This window comes from Labrus mixtus, chromosome 15 (assembly GCF_963584025.1).
Source record: "Labrus mixtus chromosome 15, fLabMix1.1, whole genome shotgun sequence".
Classification (NCBI taxonomy): domain Eukaryota; kingdom Metazoa; phylum Chordata; class Actinopteri; order Labriformes; family Labridae; genus Labrus; species Labrus mixtus.
The window spans coordinates 4,665,541-4,691,645 of NC_083626.1; the positions used below are offsets into that span (position 1 = coordinate 4,665,541).

Genomic DNA, 26,105 nt, shown 5'->3' on the forward strand with positions numbered 1-26,105 from the left:
TCAAGATAAGCTGTTGATGGCTAATATTTTGCAGTCTTGTGCAAGAAAAGAAGTGCAGATGATGTAAATATTGGGGCAACAAAATACCTTGTTTGGTTTAAAAAAGGTGCAGAAAGCATGATTGATATGTGGCATTCATACTTAGCTCATATATTCCTCTTCTCTTGAAACAGATCTGATGTTTTTGTCCACCATTAGTGGGAATTTTAGTCCCATTGTCTGGGGATTCTCCAAATTCCTTCTGTCTCATGTTTCACTTCTAAATTATGAGTTCAGATTTTGGTCCAGATTGGTCTGTATAGTGTTTTGAACAGAGAAGGTAGGCACCCTCACACTGCAGTTTTGGATGCCCATCGGTTTGCCAGATATAAGGCCAACTATTTAGGCAAACCAACAGGTGTTGCAGCAATGGAAGTGGGCAAGCAAACTGGTTCAGATACAACTGATTGTACCCGACCTAAAAAGCCTCTGCATTTTTCTAATAAGCTCCATGACCAGAAAACTAGGATAAGTATTGGAGATGCTTTTGAAAAATGAAGAGAGGTTAGAACGCAGAAAGGTTTCAAGACCAATGCAGAGCTGGCTAAACACTGAAGCTTCCATGTCCGAGACATGGCATCCTGTGTAGGCATCCACTTTAGAGAGAGGGCAGGGAAGACAACTCTCTTTAATGTTTTGAATTTGGACAGCAGTAGCTATGTGAAACTCTACGTGTCAGTTACTGATTGCTCCTAATATACATGTAAAAAACTCAAATGTAAACAGAGACATTGGAAACACACTTTTTACAGTAATTGGGGTATTTCTTCTGTCTTGATTTGAAAATGCAGCAGAGTTTAAAAGCTGACTCTGGCATTTTGTTTTATTACCATGTCGTCTCGGCCATTATATTCTGGATCATATCGTTCTACATTCCGATGTGGCTTACAGAAATGGGTCACAGCAGAAATCGTATTGTGAGACTTGGGCTTTACAATTCTTACACTGAATTAGACATTCGGTTGGTTATGTTTCAAATCAGCCAAAAACACCTGACAGTGTGACCTTTGGCCTGTGTTTTGGATTGACAGTCAAGCAAAACATATATGTTTATTTCATGAGTGTTTACTCTGAGGACGGGCGGACTTCAATGACTTTGTGAATGATCTTCAGTTCTGACCAGAGTCCAAGTCACAGGTCTGCATTGTGAGTGGAGTCTCTGCTGCTTATCGAGCTTTAATAGTCTCAGCAGATGTTGCTGATTAAAGTCACTGATTCTTTTGATGGTGTGCAGAGAGGAGAAAGTTTTATTCAGATATAATGCAGATATACAGTAGCCCACACACACACACACACACACACACACACACACACACACACACACACACACACACACACAGTGCACATCCCTGCCCCTTTACACTCCCCTCTTCTCACCTCCCACCTTTCCCTCCTCCCTTCAACCCCTCCCTCTCCCTCCCTCCCTCCCTCTCTCTCTCTCTCTCTCTCTCTCTCTCTCTCCCCTCTTGAATTAAGTCCATTATTCCTGCCTGCTTTCCCTCTGAGCACTTCCACTCCGCTCAGCTCCTGCGAAAAAACTCTGCATGTGTGTGTGAACTCCTGGCGTGTGTGTGTTAAGAAGACTTTTATGTGTGTGCACAGGGCTGTGTGTTTTTCTAAGTGGAGCTGGAGTGGTGTAGCTGTTCATCAGTGGAGCTGACTGCAGACAGGGGAATACTCAGATCTCACAGCGCTGCTTTTTAAGTCACGCACCGGCTGCTTTTTTGGACTTCTTTGAAGACTTACTGGACTTTTATTTGGACCAAAGCGGGACTCTACTGTTGCTCTCTTTCTGCCCTTCAGGCACCATTCACAATTCTGGAATTAGTCAAGATTTTTTCACAGATTTGTAAAGATCTGTATCTGCCTCATACTTGATATTGTTTTACCTTCAAATTCGTGGACTAACTAATTTTAAGATACAGCATCAAAAGTTTCCACCTGATGATCCCGATGAACTTTTCTGTCCTCTCATTTGATTTAGACATGCACAACTCTAAGAAGAGGGTCTTCTGCAGGCACAAAAGTATGCCCATTGAGTGTGTTTAGGTGTGTGTGTGTGTCTAGCACTCTCTATACTCAGGGTATATAATCAGAAGGGTTTGACTCATATGGACTTGTTTGTTTTCCTTTTATTGACATGGAGGGACTATGAGAGTTAAAAAAGGAAAAGTCAGTGCACTAGCTATGGAAACAGTCAGTGCTGTCAGAGGTATGTTTGGCTCAGGTGAACGCTGATCCAGACCCGGAATGTTCTGAACTCTGTCGGAATTTGGTCCCCATGGAAACGGATGGACAGGTGAGTTCATTCCACTTGCGGCCCAGTTAAGTTTATGCAGGATCACAGAATATAAGGGTTACATCTGGAAAATGTTTTAAAGTTATTTTCAAGTTTTTTTGTGGCAAAAAAGTTTGTTATTTTTAATTTACAGATAAGTGACACACTTGTGCCAGTGCATATTCCAACAGTTGGCATACAGTATAAAATAATAACTGCTACTCAGCTTTAAATTTCATGTATTTCTTGGCCTGCTGAGTTTGCGATCCGATCCCGTGCAGCGCTGCTATTTCTGAGCCTTTACAAAACCAGACCTCTTTTTTCAAGTCATGCTGATGACATGTGGCTTCACCCTCAGAGAGCTGCTCTGTTTCTTCTTTAAGGAGAGCAGAGTGAGTTGTCTTCCCTCAGAGAGCTGCTTGGAGCAGCTCCAGTCAGGAGACCAAAGGCCGCTCTGTCAGGTCCTGACTTACTGCTGCTCCAAATGGCTGGCTACCAGCAGGCTGACCTCGCCTTAGTGGCTCCTTCACTGTGTCATTATGGAGTTTGTTACACCACACAACAGGTTTAACGTCGCCTCTAGCAAGTCAGTTTTCCAACAGTGTTGTTTATGTATTCTCTGTAATGTAAAAAGGTTATCCACAACAAGAACAAAAAATCCAGCCAAGCAGTTTTAGTCATCAGATTTCAAATTCCTCTACTAATCCTGATCAAACTTTGTCAGACAAAAGACTATAAAAACTGATCAAATGATAGCCAGGAGTAAGCAAATCTGGGAAACTTTCCATTTATGATGCAGAGCCAGATGGCTGCGTCCCAGAGACCAGCAGAGCGCCGTAGCCTCCCCGGCTCCTTCATTCACCTCGTGTCTTTCAGGAGCTGCCCCGGATCGTCTCGCTTTCTCCCTCTCACTTTGTTCAGCTTAAATCCCATAAAGTCTGCGAGTCACTTTTGGCTCATAGCCGCTTCACTTCTCTGGTTGGGATGTGTGTACAAACTTCCAGATACTCCTGTTACTGGCTTTGTTGGGAGACCAGCAACTGTACTCTTAAGCCTTATTACACATAGAGCCTGCTTTTGAATTCTTTTTGAACCTACATGTGACTGAGATTTTTTAACCTCTAGTGTGCCTGTAATTAACTCTTACAACCTCCCTTTCATCTTCATTTTTAACTCAGACTTCCCAAATGAACAACTTTGTGATTCATATATATCATAACTATAACTCAGAGCTGTGTGATCCTACAGTTTCCTTTCAGTTTGAGCTGATTTCTTTCTCCCCTGAAGAGTCTTTTAATTTTAAGATTAGAACAAAAAGCCTCTGCTTAGAATCTGTTCTGCAAAAGCAAAAGCATTCCTTAAATCAGTAGCATCGTCACAGCTGTCTTTTTAAAAGCCTTGCTACATGCTTGCTGCTTTCTGCCTCCTTTAGAAAGTGTTTGTTAAAATCTGCAGCATGTTGACGTGCGGCCACGCTGCCCTGCAGCACCTGCTCTCCCTCTCTCGCTTCTCTCCGCACATTGGAGCCTCTCTGCCTTCATGTGGTTTTTATTCTGGAAATGAAGCAATCAGAGCCGCAAGCCTCGCAAATTTGATCTCAACTCAATCAAAACGTCAACTTATCCAACCTTCTGCATGCTTTCTGCACGTGTGCTTTCATACAGCGCTGCAGTGACGACTATAAGACACATCAAGTCCAAAAAAACATTACAATACATGTTTTATGCTCAAAATCTTTTTAACACTGAACTTGTTATCTTACCTCTACAACCTCAACCCTTAAACCAGCCCTGAACTAAATGGATAACCTTGTTGGGATCAAATCAAATTGTCCCCACGTGGAGTAAATCTTGACGATTTATTAACTTGATTTAGCAGCAATGGTCTGAATTAGAACACTCAGTGGCAAGAACGTTGCACTTGCAATCACAATCGATTTCAGATGTGTTTAATTCTATCAAAATGACTCAGCTCTACAAGAATGTAATCTTTTAACTATTTGTTGTGTGGCTACATGGAGCCTTAAACTTAGAGTTGATATCTATGACATCATCCACACTGTCTCTTTCCTTCTCTCCTCCTCTTCATCACTTTCTCTCTCTCTTTCCTCTTCCAACAAATCATTCATGATTCCTTATTGTTTTGAAAGCCTCTTTATGAGTTTACAGCAGCATAGAACAATGAAAAACTAAAGGAACCACACGTAGTCTATTATTTGAGTCACAGAAAGGTACAGGTTTAGGTCTTAGTTTGTTATTTCCTTCTACCTTTATTTTAGAGACAGGACAGTGGATAGAGTCAGAAATCGGGGAGAGAGAGAGTTGGGAGGGACATGAGGGAAAGGAGCCACAGGTCGGTTTCGAACCTCCATACATGCGGTGCACTCACTAACATTTCCTTCTACTCTTAAAATATTAAAAAAATGCATCAAGGATGATTTTAAGAAGGAGGGCAAATAGCAGATATGTAAATAGTTTTCACCTGGATTGTACTTTTGAATTTTTTTTGTCTATTTGTTTCACAGGAAAATACTGTGCAACATCAAATATAACTCAAAGAATTTGAATAAATGTGATATTTGTGTTCCTACATGTCCACTTCATAACCTCTTCATTTCCCTCCTCCTTCTCTTGTCCCCCCCCTCTCTCCCACCTATCAGACAAACTGGTTCAAAAGCCACCAGAAACCTGCTGTTTCACTCATTTGCTCTGTAAAGCAGAAGCCCTCCCACCTCCTCACAAACCCATTCTTCCTCTTTCTTCCTCCATCCATCCCTCCCTCCTTTCATTTCTCCGTCGCAGGGAGGCTTAGACGCGTTGGTCGCAGGCCAGGGAAACTCTTTTCTCCCTGCAGGCGAAACAATTGGCTTCTTTCTCTCCCCCCACCCCACCTTTCTCCTCGCTCATTTTCTTCTCCATCGCATTCCCCCTTTTCAGTGGGACGAGGGTGAAGTCCTCTGTAAATTGCTCTGTCCCCTCCTAATTTTCTCTCCCCGCCTCTTCTACATCTTTGTCCTCCATTTCTATTCTCCTACCTTTCTCTGGCTTTTCAGTTCTCCTCTCCTCCCTCTCCTCTTTTCCCACAATTTATCTGTGCTATCTCTCTTTTACAAACTTCTAATAATTATCCATCCATTTTTTCTCATTGCCTCTTCCCCAGTTCATCTGTCTGTTCTCCATGTCTCTTTTTAACCCCCCTTTCTCCTATGCCTAATTATCTATTCATCTCTTCTTCTTCTTTGTATTTCCACCCTTTTAAATCTATAATTCACTCCATTTTCTCTCTCTCTCTGTCTCTCTCGCTCACTCATTTAACCCTTTATCTGCCTCCTTCTTTTCCCAAGTGCCTTTTAATCCTCCTTGCCCCTCAGTCATGCATCCTTTCCTCTCCAACTATCTCTCCTACTCATAGCTCTATTCTTGAAGTTTTTTGTCATCCCCCTTTCTTTCAATCCTTGTCTCCTTGTTTCCTCCCTCTGTTGCCTCCTCCCTTTATGTCCCCTCTAACCTGTGGTAGTGGAGAGCGACAGGTTAAACTGCCGATATCCATTAATTTTGTATTATGTACTGTAAAGTATGAGGTTGCACTCTAACCTCGCTCTGAACAGCGTGTCTCACCCTGGAGGAGGGCCGCTTTGTCTACCCCGCTCTATTTAGGCTGTTTTTTGACAGTATGGCTCACCCCCCACCACCACACACACACACACACACACACACACACACACACACACACACACACACACACACACACTCTAAAGAATATCCCTCTCTGTCTTTATTTTTAATCCACTCCCTCTTGGCATGCCGCTGCTCTGTGTCTATTGAAGCTGAACTGAATGCAAGTGTCAGCGGGCCCAATGGCTTTTTTATTAAGATGCATTATGGAGCATACAAGGAGTTTGTGTATTTGTGTGTGTGTTTGTGTTAGCAGATCTAAGTGCTGAGAAGCAGAGGTTTGTAGATGAGTATATGTGCTCCTGCACATGCTCAGGGCTCTGACATGAGACAAGGATGTGCAAAGAACAATAATGCTCTCCTATGCTCATAATTGGGAAGACACACACACGCTTTCAGAGACGCACTCACACAAGGCTCAGGGAGACCCGAGGGAACAATAGGACCTGCCGCTCCTTTTATAGCAGCCGGCAAGAGTGTAAGGGCTTCAGTGCGGCCCCTGTCACTCCCACGGACTGTGACGTGAAATGTGTGTGTGTGTGCGTGTGTGCGTGTGTGTGTGTGTGTGTGTGTCTGTTAGAGAGCTGCAGCTAAGGAGAGTGCTGACGTCCTTCTGCCTGAAATACTGCAGCATCTTTGCAGCTCAGTGCAGAAACCTTGAGCACATACACAAACCCTCCCACTGCCTTGCCCTCTGCCTCACTCACACACACTTAAACACACACATTTTTAATTAATTATATATCCAAAATAACTTACTGATGCAGGCAGAAGTTTGAAGTTTTCCAGCTTCACACCTGAACTCTGCAGACCAGAACTGTAAAAGTATCCCAGACAATCCCCCCCCCCTTACAAAACAACTCTTTGTGCACATTTGAAACACTGAGTTGCATGTGCGCTTTTGTTCATTCATGAGTGTGTGTGCATGTGTGTGTGAGTGTGTTTACATACTGCAGGGTATGTGGGAGGTTATGTTCCTGTTCGGCTCTGTCCTGTTGTGTTGTGGCCTGGGAGCTGTGAGCTTATGAGAGCTCTCCTGTCTCCACGCCTCAATAGCTCCATTATTCATAAAACTCAGTGCCAACAGCCTTGACAAGCCTGTGTGTGTGTGTGTGTGTGTGTTCGTATGCATGTGTGTGTACGTATGTGTGTATGCGGTGAGAGTTTTGATCTAGACTCTCATCAAAGTATTTCAAAATGCATATAAGTTTGTGCTTGAAAGTGACTGATGCAGATAGGCTCTCACCAATAGAATTAAAATAAATGATTTAAATACACAGAATTGGTTTTGGGGGGGTTATTTGAAAATGCTCGATGCTTGAAGATAGTAGAAACGATTACAGTGAGACAGTAAAAAAAATAAAAACTCGCTCCACTCATCCTCAGTGACCATAGACAATAGAACAAGAGGTTTCTGTTACCAATCTCTAATTCAAGTCAATAAATCCAGAGGACATCAATCAAACATGTCAGTTTCTTTACTTGGATATTTTTGGTGTGCAAAATGTATCATAACTCTAGATATACAATATGCACTTTTATCAGAAAAAGCTCTCTATTTCACCCTAAGGAGTCACCTGTAAGGACGTTTGAACCATAGGCCGTAAATATTAATGGACGAAACCTGAGTGATGTCAACCCTCTGTTACTGCAGGGGGCTCCAGAAGCTCATCTGTGGCAGTCACCATGCTGGAAATCCCGTCTCAGCCTAACTTTCAGTCAACCTAACGACAGGAGATGAGGCGGTTTTAAGCCTCCTGACATACTGTCACATTGCGCCTGCCTGTCAATCAGGTCAGCTGCGCGCCTAACTATGGATATAAATGGGCATTTTTGAATGTGGTGTATACAGTATGTGAGTTCTGGGTCTCTTGGAGCCAGCCTCAATGGACCCTTGATGAACTGTAGGATTTTGCACTTCTGCATTGGCTTCACTTTTTCAACACCATCGGTTGCCGCTTGGTTGGAACACTTGCTTGTGATTATAAAATTCAGAAATGAAACCTGGGTGCAGCCCAAGTATGGCTGCATGATTTCTGAAACATCTACAGTAGTACTGCACAGCTGGACAAATCTAGGCTAAAAATCAGGTCCAGGAATAATGTTTTGATTATATTTGAGCCTGTGCATGTACAATATTAAGGCTGAAGTTGGGTCATGTTTTCCACTGTTTTCTTTTTTAAGCTTTCAAGTATTAAAGAAGGCGATAACTGTCACTTTATGTCTGATAGATTCAATACAGTAATCAGCAGAGTGGAGCCTCTGAGACACAAAAGCTGTTTCTCTGCAGAGAGACGGATAAAGGACAGTGATAGAGGTAATCGTTAGGAGGAAGACAAAAAGAAAGGATTGAAAGGAGGAAAAGCAGACTGGCGGCCTGTCATCGACTGAGTGCCAACTGTGAGGTGTAATGTAATAAAGGGGACTGTTTCCACTGAAAGACTTTATTGTTGCAGCTGACCGCAGAGTCTAAAGTCCTGAAAGAGAGGTGTGTGTGTCAGGCACACTCTTTACTACACAGCACTCATATAGATGTAGGCTTACAAACCGGTGACCTCATTCCGGCTCCTGCTGTGGTTTAGCTGTGGTTTACGGCAACACGCTCGCCACCCGGGCACAAAGTTATTGGGTACTTCTCCCGAACAATAACACGTCTGTCACTTTAAATTTGACCCAATTGCAAAGCTAACTTTTATAGACATCCCTTTTTTTGTTTCAGTGAACAGCAAGTCCCCAAACACTCATTTAACCAAACTACTATAATCTCAGTTTTTCTCACTTTTGTGAAGCTCTAAATAACTTCCAATTTCATTTATCTGCTGCTTTCTAATTCAATTTGACACCAAATCTGGTTACAAAAAAAGCTTTGTATTGTTTGGATTCTCTCACAAGTGACTTTCTGTTGAGCACCAATGCACTCACCCATTCATACATCCATCAGCGTCACTGTCGGCTCATTAGTCCTCACTATGAAGAGATCCCGGTGCCAGTGTGGAGAGGGCGAGAGACAGCCTGAGCAAGCCAGGGAGAGAGAGAGAGAGAGAGAGAGGGGGAAGCCACTCTGAGTTGGCAGGACTGCTAACACACACAGAGACTGTGCTTGGCTTGGCAGTGGGCATATCTCTATCACACACAAACAGACTTCATCACTGTAGTCTGTGTGTGTGTTTGTGTATTTGTGTGTGTGTGTGTGTGTGTGTGTGTGTGTGTGTGTGTGTGTGTTTGTGTGTGAGTTTTGGACTCAGTTTCGTGTCCTACTGTAATGTGAAGAGATTATAGTGTTGTTGTTATAATGGAGGCTGGCATTAACACAGCCTGGCAGGGGGATCCATCTGACTCTTACTAAATATACCTCAGACACCAGTGTTTCTGTGTGTGTGTGTACATGTGTGTGGGTTCCTTTGTGTGCAGTGGCATCACTAGCAAAAGTGCACTTATGCAATTAGTGTCCATTTTCTAAATCCTCTCCCTTTCTGTCTCTATTTTTAGGTCCCTATGCCCATGTGTGAGCTTTGTGTCCCATCTCGGATGTAAGAGGTAAACTGAAACAGAGCTCTTCAGCACCAAGAAGGACGACACAGAGATTACAACGAAAATTAAGAACCAGAAAGGAGATTCTAACGCGTCCAAAGGCTAACAACAAGAGGGAAGATCTGTGTTGGGTTTGCAAAGCTGAGCTGAGCCCAAACCAGTCCAAGCTGAATATTTGGCATAACTGCTACGTGGAATCTAAGTTAGCCTGAGAAAGCGGAAATTTTCTACATCAGCTTTTGAAAGGAAAGTGTTGCCAAGATGATGACCATGATGATGATGATGGCGGCCATGATGGTCACCTGCAGCTCTCTGTTCCTGCTGGGTCTGGCTGCCGCTCACGCCTCCTCCAGCACAACGTCCCGCACTTCCACATCACCCTCCGCTCCCTCTTCTTCTTCTTCCTCCTCCTCCTCTTCATCCTCCTCACCGCGCATGAAGCTCTCATACAAAGGTAAGAACAAAAGCTTTGTGGAAGAAAGTTAAATGGGTTCACTTTTCTCTGGTGTGTTGAGGTTTCTTCATGTATGTTTTCATGTGTGAGTTTTTGTCTTTTTTCATGACTTCATGCATTTTTTTTTTTATTCTCTGAAATCATCCACTTGCACTTTGTGTGTGTCATGTGAGTTTCTGCCACATCCTTTGCAGAGTAATTGCTTCTGATCAGTAGCCAGCACTAATTTGTGGTTGCTGTTACTATACACAAACAGCGCACACACAGTTTAAACACACTGCGGCGGCTCTTTGTGTTTCATATCCAGCTTTGTAAGTTAGAAGCCGGTAGCTCAATGCCCAGCACAACCACAGAAACCAGGGACGTGTTCTATCATTGAAAGCCAGCAATTACAGCCTGAACTAAGGACTCACCAAGGACGTGATACTCGCCGAAGGCCGTCTGCCCAGCTGAGATATGTGCTCTCTTTAATTTAGGCTGAAGGTAACATGAAGCATATGGTTCAGGTTGGGAAGAGAGCAGAATATCTTAGCTTTAGATGGCACATGAGGGACTAAAAGAGATTCTCATGAATCACTGAAACACCTGATTTGATTTAGTTTGCAGGTAGGCAGGATGATGCAAACAGCAGTAGTCAATGCAGCAAATAAATGGGTTAACTGTGGACCCATTTTTATTTCTCATGTAGCCTGTGATAGGGGTGGAGAAATCATTTTCAAGCAGGTGGCCACTAAATGGACACTACTGTAGATATTCAAGTCATATTAACTTTTTACTTACAGTGTCCTCACTTGAGCTGCACTGCTACACTCTGTTGTTCTTCCAGTCTTATGAGCATTTTAAAAGAACATGATAATCATGGGAACAGAATTATGTAAGAATATATAAAATGTACTACCAACCATTAGTGCTGCATCAAACATAAACCTTGCATGCTAAATTTTACATGTAAAGTGTCCCCATGTCAGTAACTCAAATGTTTTTGCATTTCAACTTCTAACATGCTAACTTGCTCAGCACAGTATCATTCAAAATGATTTTGATGATAATTGGATGGATGGATGGACATGTCAACATTGAAAAGTTTCTGACATTCTTACTTGCTGACACAAGTTCATCAACATGTTACTAAAGAACATTTTGTCCTGCGTCCAACTAGTGATGATCCTAGCTGACTGATTTCCTAGTTGGTTCAATGGCAATTGAAAATCAGGTTAAACAGCCAAAATTGAGCAAAATGAATTTAACTTGTGTGTGGCTAACGTTAGCAGTGCAGGCCTTTTGTCTTCCCTGCAAGTTTACATCCACGTCTGTGATAAATGTGATTAAACTTTGGTCATTATGCAAGTTTATATCTGACACAGCCTACATACATTTAATACTGCCAAACCACGCTGCACGGACGAGATGCTATCCCTCACTGTGCTTGTTTACATTGGGGTAGTAGGGTAGGGAGAGTAGACCCATTAGCTTGAGGTACATCCAGTCTATGGCTACAACCCCAGCTAGTGGCGGGTGACTGCGCTGCAGTGGAGCATTGGGCACTGTGGGTAAAAATATTAATAATTTGTTAAACCGACTAGTAATTCTGTTGCCGACTAGCTAGGGTGATGAGGTTTTACCGTTTAATCAAACACGCAACACACTACATCCAACACATTGACAAGTCAATTTCAGGAAGAGAAATAGAGAACTGTGCTTGACAAATATGGGTCTGAGTTAGTATAAAGGGCCGTAGACAGATGATTGGCTGTATTGATTGAAGCCACATTCAACTTTTCTGGACCACTAGCAGAATAAGATAGGGCTTATTTATTTGTTTGTATTTGGAAGTGCATTTGGTTTGCGTGAGTCAACAAGACTTCCATCTTCACACACATTTAAGAAACACAAGATAAAGTAAATTAAATGTTTTTTTCTACAGCAACTCTGCCATGTTAATTCAACTATTTCTGCAGCCTTCACTCAGATGAAGAAAGCTATTTTTATACTTCTTATACCACTACTGAAGATCTAAGAATAGCACAGTTTATTTTTTCTCCATACAGCCACACAGTACAATGAGAGCGGCTGTGGACTAACCCATTACTTATGTCAGGCACTTATATAATGGATACATGTGAAGAAATGGATACTATAATACAGCAAGTACTATAGCTGTCTTTTTCACATAACACATTTACTGAAAGTGGCACAAACATATAAAACATTAGTAGTAGACCTAATGTCCTGATGTCATGCAGGCGGCTGTTTGGTGGCGTCAGAGTCTTATTTAAAGTTATAAATTGTCATTAGAACAACAGCAGACTAATAAAGCCATTGTAATGTTTGCGCCAAGAGTGCCTTGGTCTTGCTCTCTAAAGCTCTTCAGCGGGGGAGGTTTCAGTCCTTTTATTTCTTAAAAACACAGTTTTCCAATGGCTTTGGGTTACTATTATAGCCTTACTTAAATAAAACAAGCTTGATTTTCCTCAGCACGTTTCCCCCAGGATTTGTTCTTGCCAGTTTGGAAACTACAAAGACACTCCATTTCTTTTTTCCATTGACAGCAAATGGTGCTGTTACATTCAGAGGATTTTGTCCTTCCTGTTGACAAGACGCTAGATTTAAGGCTCAGAAATGTGGATACTGATATAAAGTGGTAATCTTCCTTATCAACCACATGATATCCGGCCCTGTGGCCAACCGACTTATTCAGATCTGAAGACTCAGATGACCTGAGGCCCTTTTGGGTCAGTTACTTGTTTTCCTCAAGCCTTCCTTAAAAAAATAATAAGCACACATATAATGGCAATGAACAAAGTGCTTTCTCTGTTTTGGCACCTCATTGCATTTTAAAGAGGCTTGTGAGAGTGTGCATGGGGTTATGCAACAGGAAGAGAGCACATTTAGGGCTTTTAACCCAACATAAGAAGACAGATTTAGTTGTAAACCTACAATGAAAGGTCAAACAGCTCATTTTATGTTTCATAAAGGCCTAGTCCATAAGTTTTTTTAAAACAGAGGTTTTCCTCCTCTGTTTAAAAAAAATTATAATTCTGTCTACCCACGTTCTGAAAAACATCTTCATCCTGATGAAAACACAAAAAACAACTGACGGTTGACGTGGGCAAGCCAAGTCAAAAAACAATTGATTTAATAAAATGTTCTTGTAATTCCTCTGCAATGACCATTTCATTCAGAAAGTTGGAGTGTTGTATGAAGCAGCAGTGACCTTCGTAGTCCATTCAGGTGTGTCTGTTCATCAAAATAGAGGGAGAGCAACTGCGTTTTCAAAGTACCCGCCTACGTGTAGTCGAGGCCAAACTAAGCTGAGAAATCCTGGAGAGACTCATTCAAAAGTGTCATATGTATGTAGATATAACGGAAACAAACACCTGCGGTGTGAAATCTGTGAGGGGACTATAAATAGAATAGAAAATGTCTTCTTTGGACAGAATATAATGGTGACTATAATGGTATAAAATTGAGACACAAGGTTTTTGTCATAGTATGTTGTTTTCTTTCCACTCCAGCTCACAGTTTTTCCAATCCAGGATAATGTCTTAACCCAATCTTAAAACCAGGATACAACGTTTAACATGTGCAACACATAAGCAGTATACTTAAACACCCAATCACGACAAAGATACTAACGCACCAACACTTACTTGGAGCAATATTTAACTAGAGAAATCAAGGTGTGACTCGTCTATAATCTGATATTTGTGTGATTTCAGAGTTGCAGCAGTTCCACGGAGTGCGGCGGTTCGAGCTGGAGCGTTCCTGTTGCTTCAGCGCTCTGCTACTGGATGAAGAGAGAGGCCGTCTCTTCGTTGGAGCTAAGAACTTCCTGCTGTCGCTGTCACTGGATAACATCGCAAAGCAGGAGCACAAGGTTGGTAAAAACCCAAAGGGCAAAAAGTCAGTTAAAAAAAACATAACATAACACAATGAAACCTCTTTTGTTTGGCAGAGATAATACACGTTAATATTATTAAACTTTTATTGTCCCACAGCAAAATAAAAGGTCTTTTGATCAAGCTTAATGAGTCAGACTTGACTTTGCTGAGGTTTCAAACATTCTTCAATTTGTTATTGAAAAAAGACACGCAGTTTACGAGAATCTCAAACACATTGCAGCCCTTTTAGACAATATGGGATGAATCAAAAATTATTTCACAGCGTAATGACTTAGGGGACTAGTTCTGGTAGATGTATGACGGTAATGGAGAGTATTACTCAATTAGCAACCTTGTGAATTTGATTTCTCTGCTTGTGTTATTTTTAAACTACATCAATGAGATTGTTCTGGCAAATGATGAAAATGAGAAAGTGTTTTTTTTTTTTTTTTAACTAGTGTCACGTTGTCTTGATTCTAAATAATCATTTATTACTGTCAGGCCACACATGCATGCTTTATGAGTTAGTTTTCATGTGGACCAAAATATACAAAGAACAAAATAGTCACAAGTGTTGACGCATGGTATCAAGATGCCCCTTATAAAAAAGACTGACTTTTTTTCTTGCACATGTGTGACCAGTAAAGTGAGCCTTTCACATGTATGAAGAGAAGATTGAAAAATGTGGAATTAATCGGGAAAGGTATAAAAATCAAAGAGATGGATGGAGATAAAAAGGAGGCATCCAACCAAAGAACATTATGATTGATATCAGAAACATATACCTTGAAGTGAAGGTTTTTTAGTTTAGGCCGCTTATGTTTGAATTTGCAGATGCCCAAACTGGAGAATAACACACTAAACGTTCATTGACAATAACAAACCTCAAATACTTGGAGACAACAACAACAACAACAACTGCCTCCTGCAAATATCTGTTCACAGCTGTATTGGGGTAAATGACATGCTTTGTGAGCTAGATCTAAAGTCTCCATTGGTGTAAGTATTATGGGCGAGTTTGATTTATGACTTGGGTGTGCAGATAGCTGCATAGTTTTTCAACGTCCTGGGGTCCTCCTCTTTTACAATAAAAAGGATGTAAGGACAGAGAAGAGAAGAAAGAAGCAGATGGGAGGGGGCGGGAGCAAAAGAAGAAAAGTGAAGATTGACACGATGCATGAGGCTGGGAGGAAGTTTGATGAAAACCTTTATTTAAACAGACCTCTGGGTTCGTTTGAGGTGCTTCTTGCTCAAGTGCTTATTACTAATAGAGAAGGGACCAACATGTTTTTGCTTTTAAAGGTAGAGCAAGTAGCATCTTAAAATATATAGTCTTGCACAAAAATAATGCAGCTTGGGATGAAGAGTGACGCAGAGCTGGACTGCTTTCTGTTGTACAGGCAAGTGCCAAACACCATCGGTTAGCTTGCACTGCTACCTTGCTAAATTATTGGCTTCTCCATTACAACAAATGCAAAACGCTCAGGTAGCTTGCAGTACAAGCAGAAAACTAACAAATAAAGTCCTGCAGTTGGCACGCACTGCTGGTGGTGATGAGCCCTGGAGGAGGGGTCAAACCAACAAACCCACTCTACCTTTAAGTGTCTAAAAATGGCATCAACCAGACTTATGCTGCTAAATGAATCAATGAATGGATGAATAAATTGAGATTTGGGACTTAGGATAATGGTGCCTTTGCATGCTGTGTTTCAGATCTACTGGCCTGCTCCTGTCGATTGGAGGGAGGAGTGCAACTGGGCTGGAAAGGATATCACTGTAAGTCTAATTTTACCACGTTATTATACTTTGTCTTACCTTTTCTTCTCTTATTTCCATTTTACTAAATGAACAAATACAGCTCCATTCATGCTTAAAATACTTTTTTGTAAAGAAGTAATGCAGATCAAAATGTCCAGATGTTGAGTAACAAAAAAACCTTTCAATTAGGTCAATGTGTTCTTATTAGCTGACAAGCCTAAAACCAATTACATAATCCATTTGAAGATCACTCCTCATGAGTCTCCAGACACTCACAGTTAAATGAAAGGGTATGAGGAGCTCCTCGTGGAGGAGGTAACGCTCCAGTCCTACGCAGCACAACACAATGCTACCTTTTAATCCACTGCAGCCATGGGAGTCGTCACAAGACACAAAACACTGCGTTTAAACAGATCAACATGTAATAAAAAGGTGCAACACTCCCACTTTGGACCTGCCCTGTGGTGAGATCACTTCCTCACAATGTGTTTGTTTTAAACCCCACCACATTGAGATCTGCCCAGCCTGTGGGTTTCTCCACAACAGTTCAACAATCAGGGCTTCGGTGTGTGTTGATGTGGCATCTTGCGAAGACAAATTTCCTAAGTGGTATTTTAATGAGAGGCTTGCACTTACAGTTAAGGCATTAGATAAATCTAATTAGCACAGCTTGATTTCTACTGGAAAAACCTGATTTCTTGGCAAAGTGGACACATCACATGTTTAAAAATAGGATTTTACAATATCGCTCTGACAGCAACTTGAAGGGATAAAAGGAAGTAATGTTGCTATTAGTGGTGCTTTCTTCAATAATTTACTTACAAGTTCAACTTTAGTTAAAATTGGGAGCCAAAACAAGTTAGCTTTTTGTGTCATTTAAGGTTCAGGAATTAAGGGTTCAGCCAGAGGTAGGGTTAAATAAGTAAAGAACCCACAGGGTGTTTACATAAATAAGGTTACATAAGGTTGCAGTGTATTCCTTGCTATACTTTTCTTTATCGAGGATCGCCTGATGGCATGTCCTGATGACAATAGTAGACACAAAAATATATCACAAGACATTTTGAAGGTTAAAAGACAAAATCATGAACAAAAACTTAGTTCTGTAATGACTTTTAAAATCCATGTAAAGCAAAATCAGAAATTGGTCTTTAAACATGTGAATGTTTGATAAAAGGATTGTTTTAAAAAATGTTTTGGGCGGGGGGACAATTTGCCTTTATTAGTCAGGGCAGCTGAAGAGAGACAGGATATGTTGGGAGGTGGGAGTGGGAGATGACATGCAGCCGCGATGAGGACTATAACCTTCGTACATAGATAAGGCGACACAACCACCAGGCCATCCAATGCTTGTTGTAAACTTGTGAAAAGACTGAGATCTATGTTTGACAAAATTATGAATTTAGAACATTAGTACATTTTTCCTAACTTTAGTTTCAGTTTTGGGTGAGGCCAATTGGTAGCTCGATAACAAACTGGGGTTGGTTAGCATAACCACGAGCGCTACAATGCTATGAAAGCACTGATTCCTTTAGAAACTGTGGTTCACCCCCTCGATCGCAAGTTTACACAAGTTCCCACAACAGTCTGCAGCTTTGGCATCTGGCTGTGCCTTCATTCTGCAAGGGCATCTTCCGTGGATGTCAGAACTTAAGGAAAAGCTTGGTGTGTTTACTCAAATTCCTCAAGGATGAGAAGGTCCAATAGAGCAGCGAGATTAACCTTCCATTGTCAGCTCACAGCAGTTTTTGACAGTTTAAAAAGGCATGTCTTTCTCCCAGAAGTGGGTGTGGTTTTGGCACTTTTAACAGACACACCAACAACATCGTCGCACAGAGATAATGTCTTCATTTTGAATAATTCTGAAACTTTATTTTATTATTTGGCTTTTTTTAATTACTGAAGTTTTCTCTGATGGTTAATACCAAATTCTTCTGTTGTATAACAAACTTAAAAACATATTTCGTATTGCTTTACATTGACTTTAGGAGGGATACAGCTGATATATGGTGTTGCAAGGATTGAACTCATGACCTTCTATAATGCTTCCAAACCAAAGGCCACCATGCCACTTCTTTTTACTGGCCTCCAAAAAAAGTTTAAAAAAAATCAAGATGTTCTATTTTGATCTACAGAAGAGAAACATTCAGTTTCCAGAAATACATTGAATACACTGTATGTGATTATATGTGTCTAAATGTGATGACCTGTGTGTGCATGGAGTCTGGGCAGAGCCGGCTCAGCTTCACTGACCAACATGTAGAGGCCACGAGCAGCCTATAGACCACCCAGGATTACATCACACACACAATTAGCAAACTCTACGTGTGTGTGTGTGTGTGTGTGTGTGTGTGTGTGTGTGTGTGTGTGTGTGTGAAACAGTAGCTCCCCCAACTGAGTTCTGACATACCTCAGTTCTGTCTTTATATAGTATTTGTGTAACTGTATTTATGTTAATGCTTCTGACAGTGAGTGTGTGTGCATTTGTTCATATGTTCGAGTATCCTAAGTGTGTGTGTCTCTCTTTGTATGTACGTTAAACAAACCCTTCATCAGTGTGATTACACAGCTGTAGCAGACAGACAACGAGCTCCATTCATACTAAACTCCAGGCTCCAGTTTCACCTGACCAGTCTCAGTCTGTGCATGTGTGTGTGTGTGTGTGTGCGTGTGTGTGTGTGTATGTGTGTGTGTGTGTGTGTGCGTGTGTGTGTGTGTGTGTGTGTGTGTGTGTGTGTGTGTGTGTGTGTGTGTGTGTGTGTGTGTAGTGTGTGCTCAGATTTCTGTGTGTATGTGTCCTGTTTTTTGTGTGTTTTTGACAGACAGAGTAACAGTGGAGACGGTTGAGTAGTTGAGTTGAGGAGGGAATTTGTAAAATTGCTCCAGATGAAGGAGGGAGTGAGAGATTGAAGGAGCAAGAGATAAGAGGAAGGGTTTTTTCCCCTGGCCCATTTTTAAGCTGCCTTTCTGGCCTTTAAGATGTTAGTTCCATCCTTTGTTAAACACTCACTCCCCTCTTATTCCTTTTGACTTTTAGTATCTGTGTGAACACTTCCCTACACACCGGGAACTGAGCTGACCTCACACCGTTGACCTTAATTACAGGGACGTGTTTTTTTCTGAGGTCAACATCTTTCTCCTCCACTACTTTTCATTACTCCTTCCCTCTCTATTCGTCGTCCTTCTGTTGAATATGTTTTTTTTGTTTTGATAGCTAGAGTTCTTTTGTCATTCACAGCTCCATCAGTCATCCATCGTATGTTCTCAATTGTTTCCATTCATGAAACAAATGTGCCCTTTTTGTAAAAAGTGGAAATCTGTTCCCTTTATTCTTATGCAGAAAAAATGATCTTCAAAATGTTGTGTTTTTCTTCATGAACTTTTTACACTGTAATGTTATCCAGCAAAAACTTGTATGCACTGCACAGGTGCACACATGTTAATGTACATACAATATCTTAACAAAACAACATAAAAAGACACTAGAGAGATTCTGTCTCTGGCAGGGTTGTTTCTATTCCGGCCAAACACACCATCAAACATAGTCTTCAGTGTTTCAGATGGTAAGCCAGTGAGGGATCAGATCCATAGACAGCAGCAGTGATCCCTCCCTCCTCAGCATGATGTTTTTCTAAACCAAACACTAATCTAAATAAGGTCTGAAATCTGAACAGTGATGTGGAAGTCCAAAGTTACAAAAATGTTCTGATTTGTACAGCCTAACCTGAAGAGGGTTAGCTCTAGCATACAGTAATCAGGCTTTTCACCCTGGCTCTGCCTTCCCTGTCCTCCTGCTAACATTCTCTCTTATCTTATTAAGATGGGGGAGTGGGTGGGAGGTAGAGCAAGCAGCCTAACCTGGCATGGGTGAGCTCTAGTCTAAACATGCTTCTTGCTCGAGCTCTGCCTTCCCTAACTTTCTCTCTGCAGACGCTCCTTACTGTTTTCCCTTTTCTCTTTTCGTGGTTGGGATGGGGGATTTCTTGTCCTTTGTTTGGGCAAAGGCATCTTATTATTATTTCAAATACCTTTTTATTCAAGTTTGTTTTTATTAATTCATTCTGCTAAGTATTTAAGTCGTAGATTAAATGCAAAATCTACTTAAATAAATATTAAACAATAAAACTGCATGCAGACTGAAGAAATATCAACGATTATTATGAGCTAGTTGCCTGGCAACCTCATCGTGACGACAGGAAGTCACCCTACCCAGATCCCAAGAAACAATCCAACCCTTTACTTCCCATTACAAACCCAGCGTTATTTGTAACTACTTTTGATGAATGAAGACAGAGCCAGGCTGTTTCGATTTCCATGATTTGCCTTCTTATCAAAGCTAAGTTTAGTTTTCCTTGGCTTCAGTTTCATTGGAATAGACACTGAGAAATGAAGTAAGAGCATTTCAGGTTGAAATAGTTAATTTGTTTGGTTGTCATGGTGTTTTTACTTTGATGGCTTTTATGCACTTCCCAGTTTGGACATGTGTCAGTGTACACTTTATCACTCTCTCACACACATCTTTTGACCTAAGGAAAGCCACCTAACATGCACACAGAAACACAGAAACACAAACACAGACTTCTGCACATAAACATAAACAGAGTCAAGCAGTGGCAGTAAACAGTTGACAGTCCACCCAGACAGTCTGAGTCAGCACTTTGACTGTGGCGTCACTGTGGCTATATTTAAAACTACAGAAGAGAAGGACTGAGTGTTTACACCATTATGTTGGCATCACCGGTTAGAGTCCACAGCCTTTTTTTGACAACCGAGAGTCGTTGATGTGATGACCTCGCAGAATTCTTTTTACATTTAAGCTTCTGAAAACAGACCTGAATGTTTAGCAAATCAGGCGTTGCTTGTTCCACCTGCAGGGTGGACCAATAGTTGGACAGGCCAACCGAGTATTTGAAACTTGAGACACCCTAACCTTTATACCTTCATCCCCTTCCTCTGTCCACCCTCCGATTATCCATCCTATTCTAAATCAATATCTTGGTGTGGTCTTCGTTAGTGAAAAAACACAACTGATTCCCTATGCTAGGTGCTGAGCTGAGCTTAGTATACATTTGCTAACAGGCTCATGATTAGAATACTAACATGTTTATATCTAACAGGTTTGTTGATTGGGTTCACCAACTTCTCTTAGTGAGATAGCTTGCTAACATAATGATGAGGTCAATAGGAATATACTCTGTATATAACTTGAAGTTTGTTGGTGTTCTGTCGTAAACTAAACTATTCAGCAACTCTTGTTATATAAATGTTAGATGGAAAGTTAAGAGGTCACGTAACAATTTACCCTGGAGAAAACACACATTTTTGTAACAAATGTAATGGTAACCCATCCAATAAGTCTTAGGAAATTTTCCATACAACCATGAATGTCAATGTCATGGTGGTGCACAAAAATGAAGGGATCATAGATTGACCTTTATTTATGCTCCAGGGAACACGACTGCCTGCTCTAAATATCATTAGAACCAACCTTTGGGCCAGAATTTCTGTACCAAACATCCAACCAGCATTGCCATTGTCAATGCAACGTAGACTAGATTTGCAAAATTGGTCATTTGGGTGGATAAAACCCATTATTTATCAGAGGTATTCTTACTTAAAGGCTTAATATGCGATTTTTCACACTTAAATATAATATAAATCAAGTATATCCTCTGAAAATAACTCTGTGAGTCATGATTGTCTACAGTGGGTGTAACACCCGAGTCCCACTGTCTGTGATGTTTTCAGAGCTTTCTTCTTCTTTGTTTACATCGCCGGGACGGCCGGCCGACTCATCCCCTCGTGTATAAAAATTGTTTAATTGAGGGACTAGAGAAAGGAAGAATAACATACTGTACTCACTGCTTCATTGAATGTCACCTAAGCATGTCTAGTACACGGTCATTTCGGGTAAATTTACATGCAGTGTGAAGATACAAGCATAATAATAACTTTATCTTTACACAACAATGCACCGTGAGTTGTTTTGGTTTCATGCTGGTGCTCAAGGGCGACATCTGGTGGATCAAAAAATCACATTTAAAGCCTTTAAAGTGTCCTTGAGTAGGGTGTCATACTGCCAAAAAACAAGCCAGAACACTCATTCTTTCACTTTGTAGAATGACTGTGTAGTTTGGTTTACATCATCAGTGTGTGGGGATTCCCATAAAATCCCACACAACAGTAACTGAAACTAATAGAGCATTTCATGCCAAGAAATGGAGAAAAATAAATCCTTATCCGTCTCGATGACTTTGTTCTGTTTCATTTTTGTGTCTGTAAAAGGTCAAAGTCCATCACAAGAAATATGTCAGACAAATGTCAATGCTGCTACATTGTCCTGTTCAGCAGAAGTGATCACAGGCATTCCTGGGGTATTACACTGTGCTGTGTAGTGTATCTAATGGTCGTCTAATGTGCGCCATCGCTCTGTGTGTTCAGGCTCCAGCTCTCTGCCATTAACTTTATTAACATTTGCACAAGGAACAAGATAACTGCCTGAGGACAGAATCAAAACATCAAAACAATATAATCCGTATATTATAAGCTCCGTTTCTAGCTCTAATTTTACAAAAATGCATTCAATAGTGAACACTATTTGTAGGATTGGCATAGAAATATTGGTGCTTGATATGAAGAAAGATTAAGGGAGTTAGTCTGAAGTTCCTGCAGATTTGTGAAAATAAAGAAGTTTTAATATTATAAAGGAAAATATGCATTAATGGCACTGCATGACTAGACTTTTAACATACAAAGTCATCATCACTTATGACAAATATTGTGGAAAAATGTATTCAATTGGCTGTTTTTTGGGGGAAAGGGGGGTTATCTTTACTATAATAAAAGAGCTAAATGGAAATCCCACACTTTTTATATATTCATTAGTCAATGGCAAGGCAAATTTATTTATATAGCACATTTCAACAACAAGGCAATTCAAAGTGCAAATGCATTATTCTATGGAGGTGGACAGAGATTCAGATAAATAGCAGAAGGATAGACAATGGCTTAAATGATAAATAGGCAGAACTGGTTAATCATTTCTAGAAAAGAAAGAATAACTAGAGAAAGGGGGGAAAAAGACATCCACTGTGGAACAATGCAGCTTTAGAAGACATGGAGGAAAGAGCTGAAGCTCAGGCCGCAGTGAGGTCACAGCCTGCGTTTTGCTCACTGTTTCAGCTAATGAGTCAGTGGCGGGTCAAAGGTTGGCCAGTGAACCCTCTAATACCCACCCACATACACAACACACACAACACACACACACACACACACACAGAGAACTGTGATTGCTGGCATAATTCATCTCCTTCGTCTTCCTCCTTCCTTTCCGATCCTTTCAAGATTCTTTGGGCGTCTTTACCTTTTTTCTTCTTCCGCCTGTTTTTCTTTCTTTTGGCCCTACTGCCGCTCTGCTGACTCCCTCACCTTCCCCTGCCCTCTGACATACACACACACACACACACACACACAAACACACACACACTAACACACACACACACCAACTCGTATGTATTCACACACCAACAACTCCAACGCCAAACCCCTGGTGGTTTTCAAAGGCTTAAAATTCTGCCCTTTGTTCTTAAGTGTGAGTGTGTGAAAGTGTGTGTGCGTGTTTGTGTGTGCGTGCATGTGTGTGTGTGGTGTGTGTCAGGCCTAATGAGGCACAATTCCACTTCTGACACTTATTTCACAACCAGGCCTGTCTGTCACCCTTGGTTGAAACTGAGAGATAAAACAGATGGATGAAAATAAGGTTTGATTAAATAAGAAATTAAGGAAGGATATGCAGTGGTAATGAGCATTAAAAATAACTTTATAGAAATCATTGATTTTGCTGCTGATGGTCTCAATCGCTTTTCTAGGTCACTTAAAGGAGTCAACATTAATTTTCAGTCTGTTTCAAAAGCAGCTGAAACTCCCAAAAGGAGTTGTAAGGTACACATTTTGGCGTAAAAAGAGAACACATCTGAACAGCTTAGAAGAAGCTTCAACAGCTCCTCCATTTAGGACAAAATTGCACGATTGATGCCAAATGAAGTGCTGTGCGATTTCATTTAGGCTCAAATGTACTTAAGATGAGGTGGTGAAAATAGAAACTGGAAAATTAACCAATTAAATAAGGAGGAATGCGATCACACTTTGTACACATGGTAATTTTTTATTATCACATTCTGCAGCAGACGGTCAGATTCCGGTCTTTGGAAAGCCCTTCTACAGAGGCCCCAGAGGGTCAAACGTGCTGTGTAACCTGATCGACAGACAGATGGCCTGTGTGGGGGGAAAGTAGACAAGAAAGAAAGGGAGGGACAGTTAGATTAAATGTGAGGGCTTGTTTGTGATTAGAGATGAGTGTATAGCAAGAAAAATCTAATTCAATTGAAATTTTTGGGAAAATTTAAAAATGACATCACAGGTAATTCCAGGCATCCAATTGGTCCATTACGCAATTCTTGAGCTGAAGATCACTGGTTGATATTTATAATCACGATCATCTCTGTGTTCATGTTTTCATCACATGTTGTGGCAGTGGGAAACAGGACATTTGCCTCAAACCCTGGTTTTAAAAGGTCCTAATAGAATTATTTTTCCACCATCCAGTCTATAGTGTACAGTAAATGATTTCACCAGAGGTCTCCTGAGATCCAGCTTACTGTAACCTGACTCTCAGATGAACAGATGTGACTGTGGGTCAATAACCTGCAGTGTAGAGGAGACAAGAAAGGAGGAGAGAGAAATGGATGAGGCACTGAAAGTTATTGATGTGAAAAGAAAATCAAGGTAAAAGAGAGAATACAATGATATGGAGAGGGGCATGTTGGAAAGAGGACTCCCCCCCCCCCCCCCCCCCCTTGGTTAAACTCCTGTTTTTTAAGAAGTTTTACATTTATTGATGTACTATCACATGGCTTTTTGTTGAGCAGTAAATGGGAAGGTCCATGCCAGTCCCATCACAGCACACTTAATGCTGTAGCTACTAGACAGCTGAAGAGACACACAGGGAATCAAGTAAAAACGTGTTAACAGTAGCATCCTTAAGCTCACTTACTTGACTAAACCTGATATCTAATCTGATCTTAATACCTTTTGACCATTACATAATGAAGCAGTAAGGTTTCCCATGCCGGGGTTGTGTTCATTTAGAGGTTTCCATGGTCAGTTTGGTCTTTGTAGTCACATATAACGGATAAAACGCTGTAACAACAGAGTGCTGGAGGAGGTGCTCAGGACAGGACGGTGTTGTCACAAGCAGGACAGGAGAGAGGAGCTATGTGAGGAATGCACATCTCTAAACCAAAAGAGAAACAGAGTCCAAGCTTTGGTTGATCTGGGATCCGCTATGTGTGTGTTTGTGTGTAGGTGTGTGTGTGTTTCTCGTGTGAGTAGTATCACTCCATCACGTTTTTCCACTTTTAAGCTTGGCTGCAGCTGAATGAGGTCCCATCGGTGGTATTCTTTCTAGGAATATGAGGGGGAATACCACCTATATCCTGAAATCTGTATTATTGATGTGTACCTTAAAGGCTTAAAAAAATATATACAAGGATTTAAATTGTCTTTCAGTATGATGTGATGAAAAACGTTGACCTCAACTTGTGTGGGGACAAAAACAATGCAAACCAATGAAGATTGTTTTCCCAAAGAACGTGCTTACATCTACTATCCATACTGACTCTTTGGATCTGTGTTTCTCTCTTTCAGTCGGATTGTGTGAACTATGTGAAGATTGTGCATCACTTTAACCGCACACACCTGTACGCCTGTGGGACCGGGGCCTTCCACCCTACATGTGCATTTGTAGAGGTTGGACACAGGATGGAGGTGAGGAATTACACAAAGCAAACCCAACATGAATGCACAAACACTGCAGAACGACAGTGTAACATTTCTATTTTTACTTTTTGTAAACATCATGAGATCTCGTCTAAAAAAGTATTCGAGCAGGCTTGAGGCTGCAGATATACTTTAAGTAGCTCAAACTCAACTTATTTTCAGCGAATCAGTTTCATATAATAATCGATTACAAGTCATGGTGCAAACAGACAGAATTCAATCAATACGCCCTTTGTTTGGGATAAAAAGTTATCTAAAAATACTGTCAGGCCCTTTAAAACTCAATCTTTATCTGGTTGATAGAAGTTAAAAAAAGAAGAAGATCTGAGATAAACTAAAGGGTTTTAATGTATTGGAGATCAATACCTTAGCATAAGAATGCTGTTTTCAGGGGGAAGAATTCAAGAAAAAAGTGACCTTCTTTCACCTTCAATTCTTTTCCTCTCTCTCCATCAGGACCATGTGTTCAGGATTGACCCCTCTAAGGTAGAGGACGGGAAAGGAAAGAGTCCGTATGATCCTCGCCACAATGCTGCATCTGTACTCGTCGGTAACTAAACTCAAACATATTCACATGATTGTCCAAAACCTATAAGGTTTTACTTTGTCGTCCAGAGGAGACTTTTATCATTCCTGATTCAATGTGGCCCATT

The 26,105-nt window shown here is 41.0% G+C and overlaps 1 protein-coding gene across 2 annotated transcripts in view; it reads left to right on the forward strand.

The window, feature by feature from the left end:
* The window catches only part of sema3b (sema domain, immunoglobulin domain (Ig), short basic domain, secreted, (semaphorin) 3B), a 90,189-nt gene that overhangs the window by 49,565 nt on the left and 14,519 nt on the right, over window positions 1-26,105 (forward strand). Inside the window, exons 1-6 of one of the 2 annotated variants that reach the window (XM_061058472.1) lie at window positions 1,504-2,338; window positions 9,481-9,976; window positions 13,696-13,853; window positions 15,571-15,633; window positions 25,321-25,440; window positions 25,909-26,002. In XM_061058472.1, the coding sequence (XP_060914455.1) occupies window positions 9,784-9,976; window positions 13,696-13,853; window positions 15,571-15,633; window positions 25,321-25,440; window positions 25,909-26,002 (628 nt within the window). In that variant the 5' untranslated portion in view covers window positions 1,504-2,338; window positions 9,481-9,783. Of the gene's footprint in view, window positions 1-1,503; window positions 2,339-9,480; window positions 9,977-13,695; window positions 13,854-15,570; window positions 15,634-25,320; window positions 25,441-25,908; window positions 26,003-26,105 lie in introns of those variants that run through there. The other variant, XM_061058471.1, reaches the window with a different exon arrangement.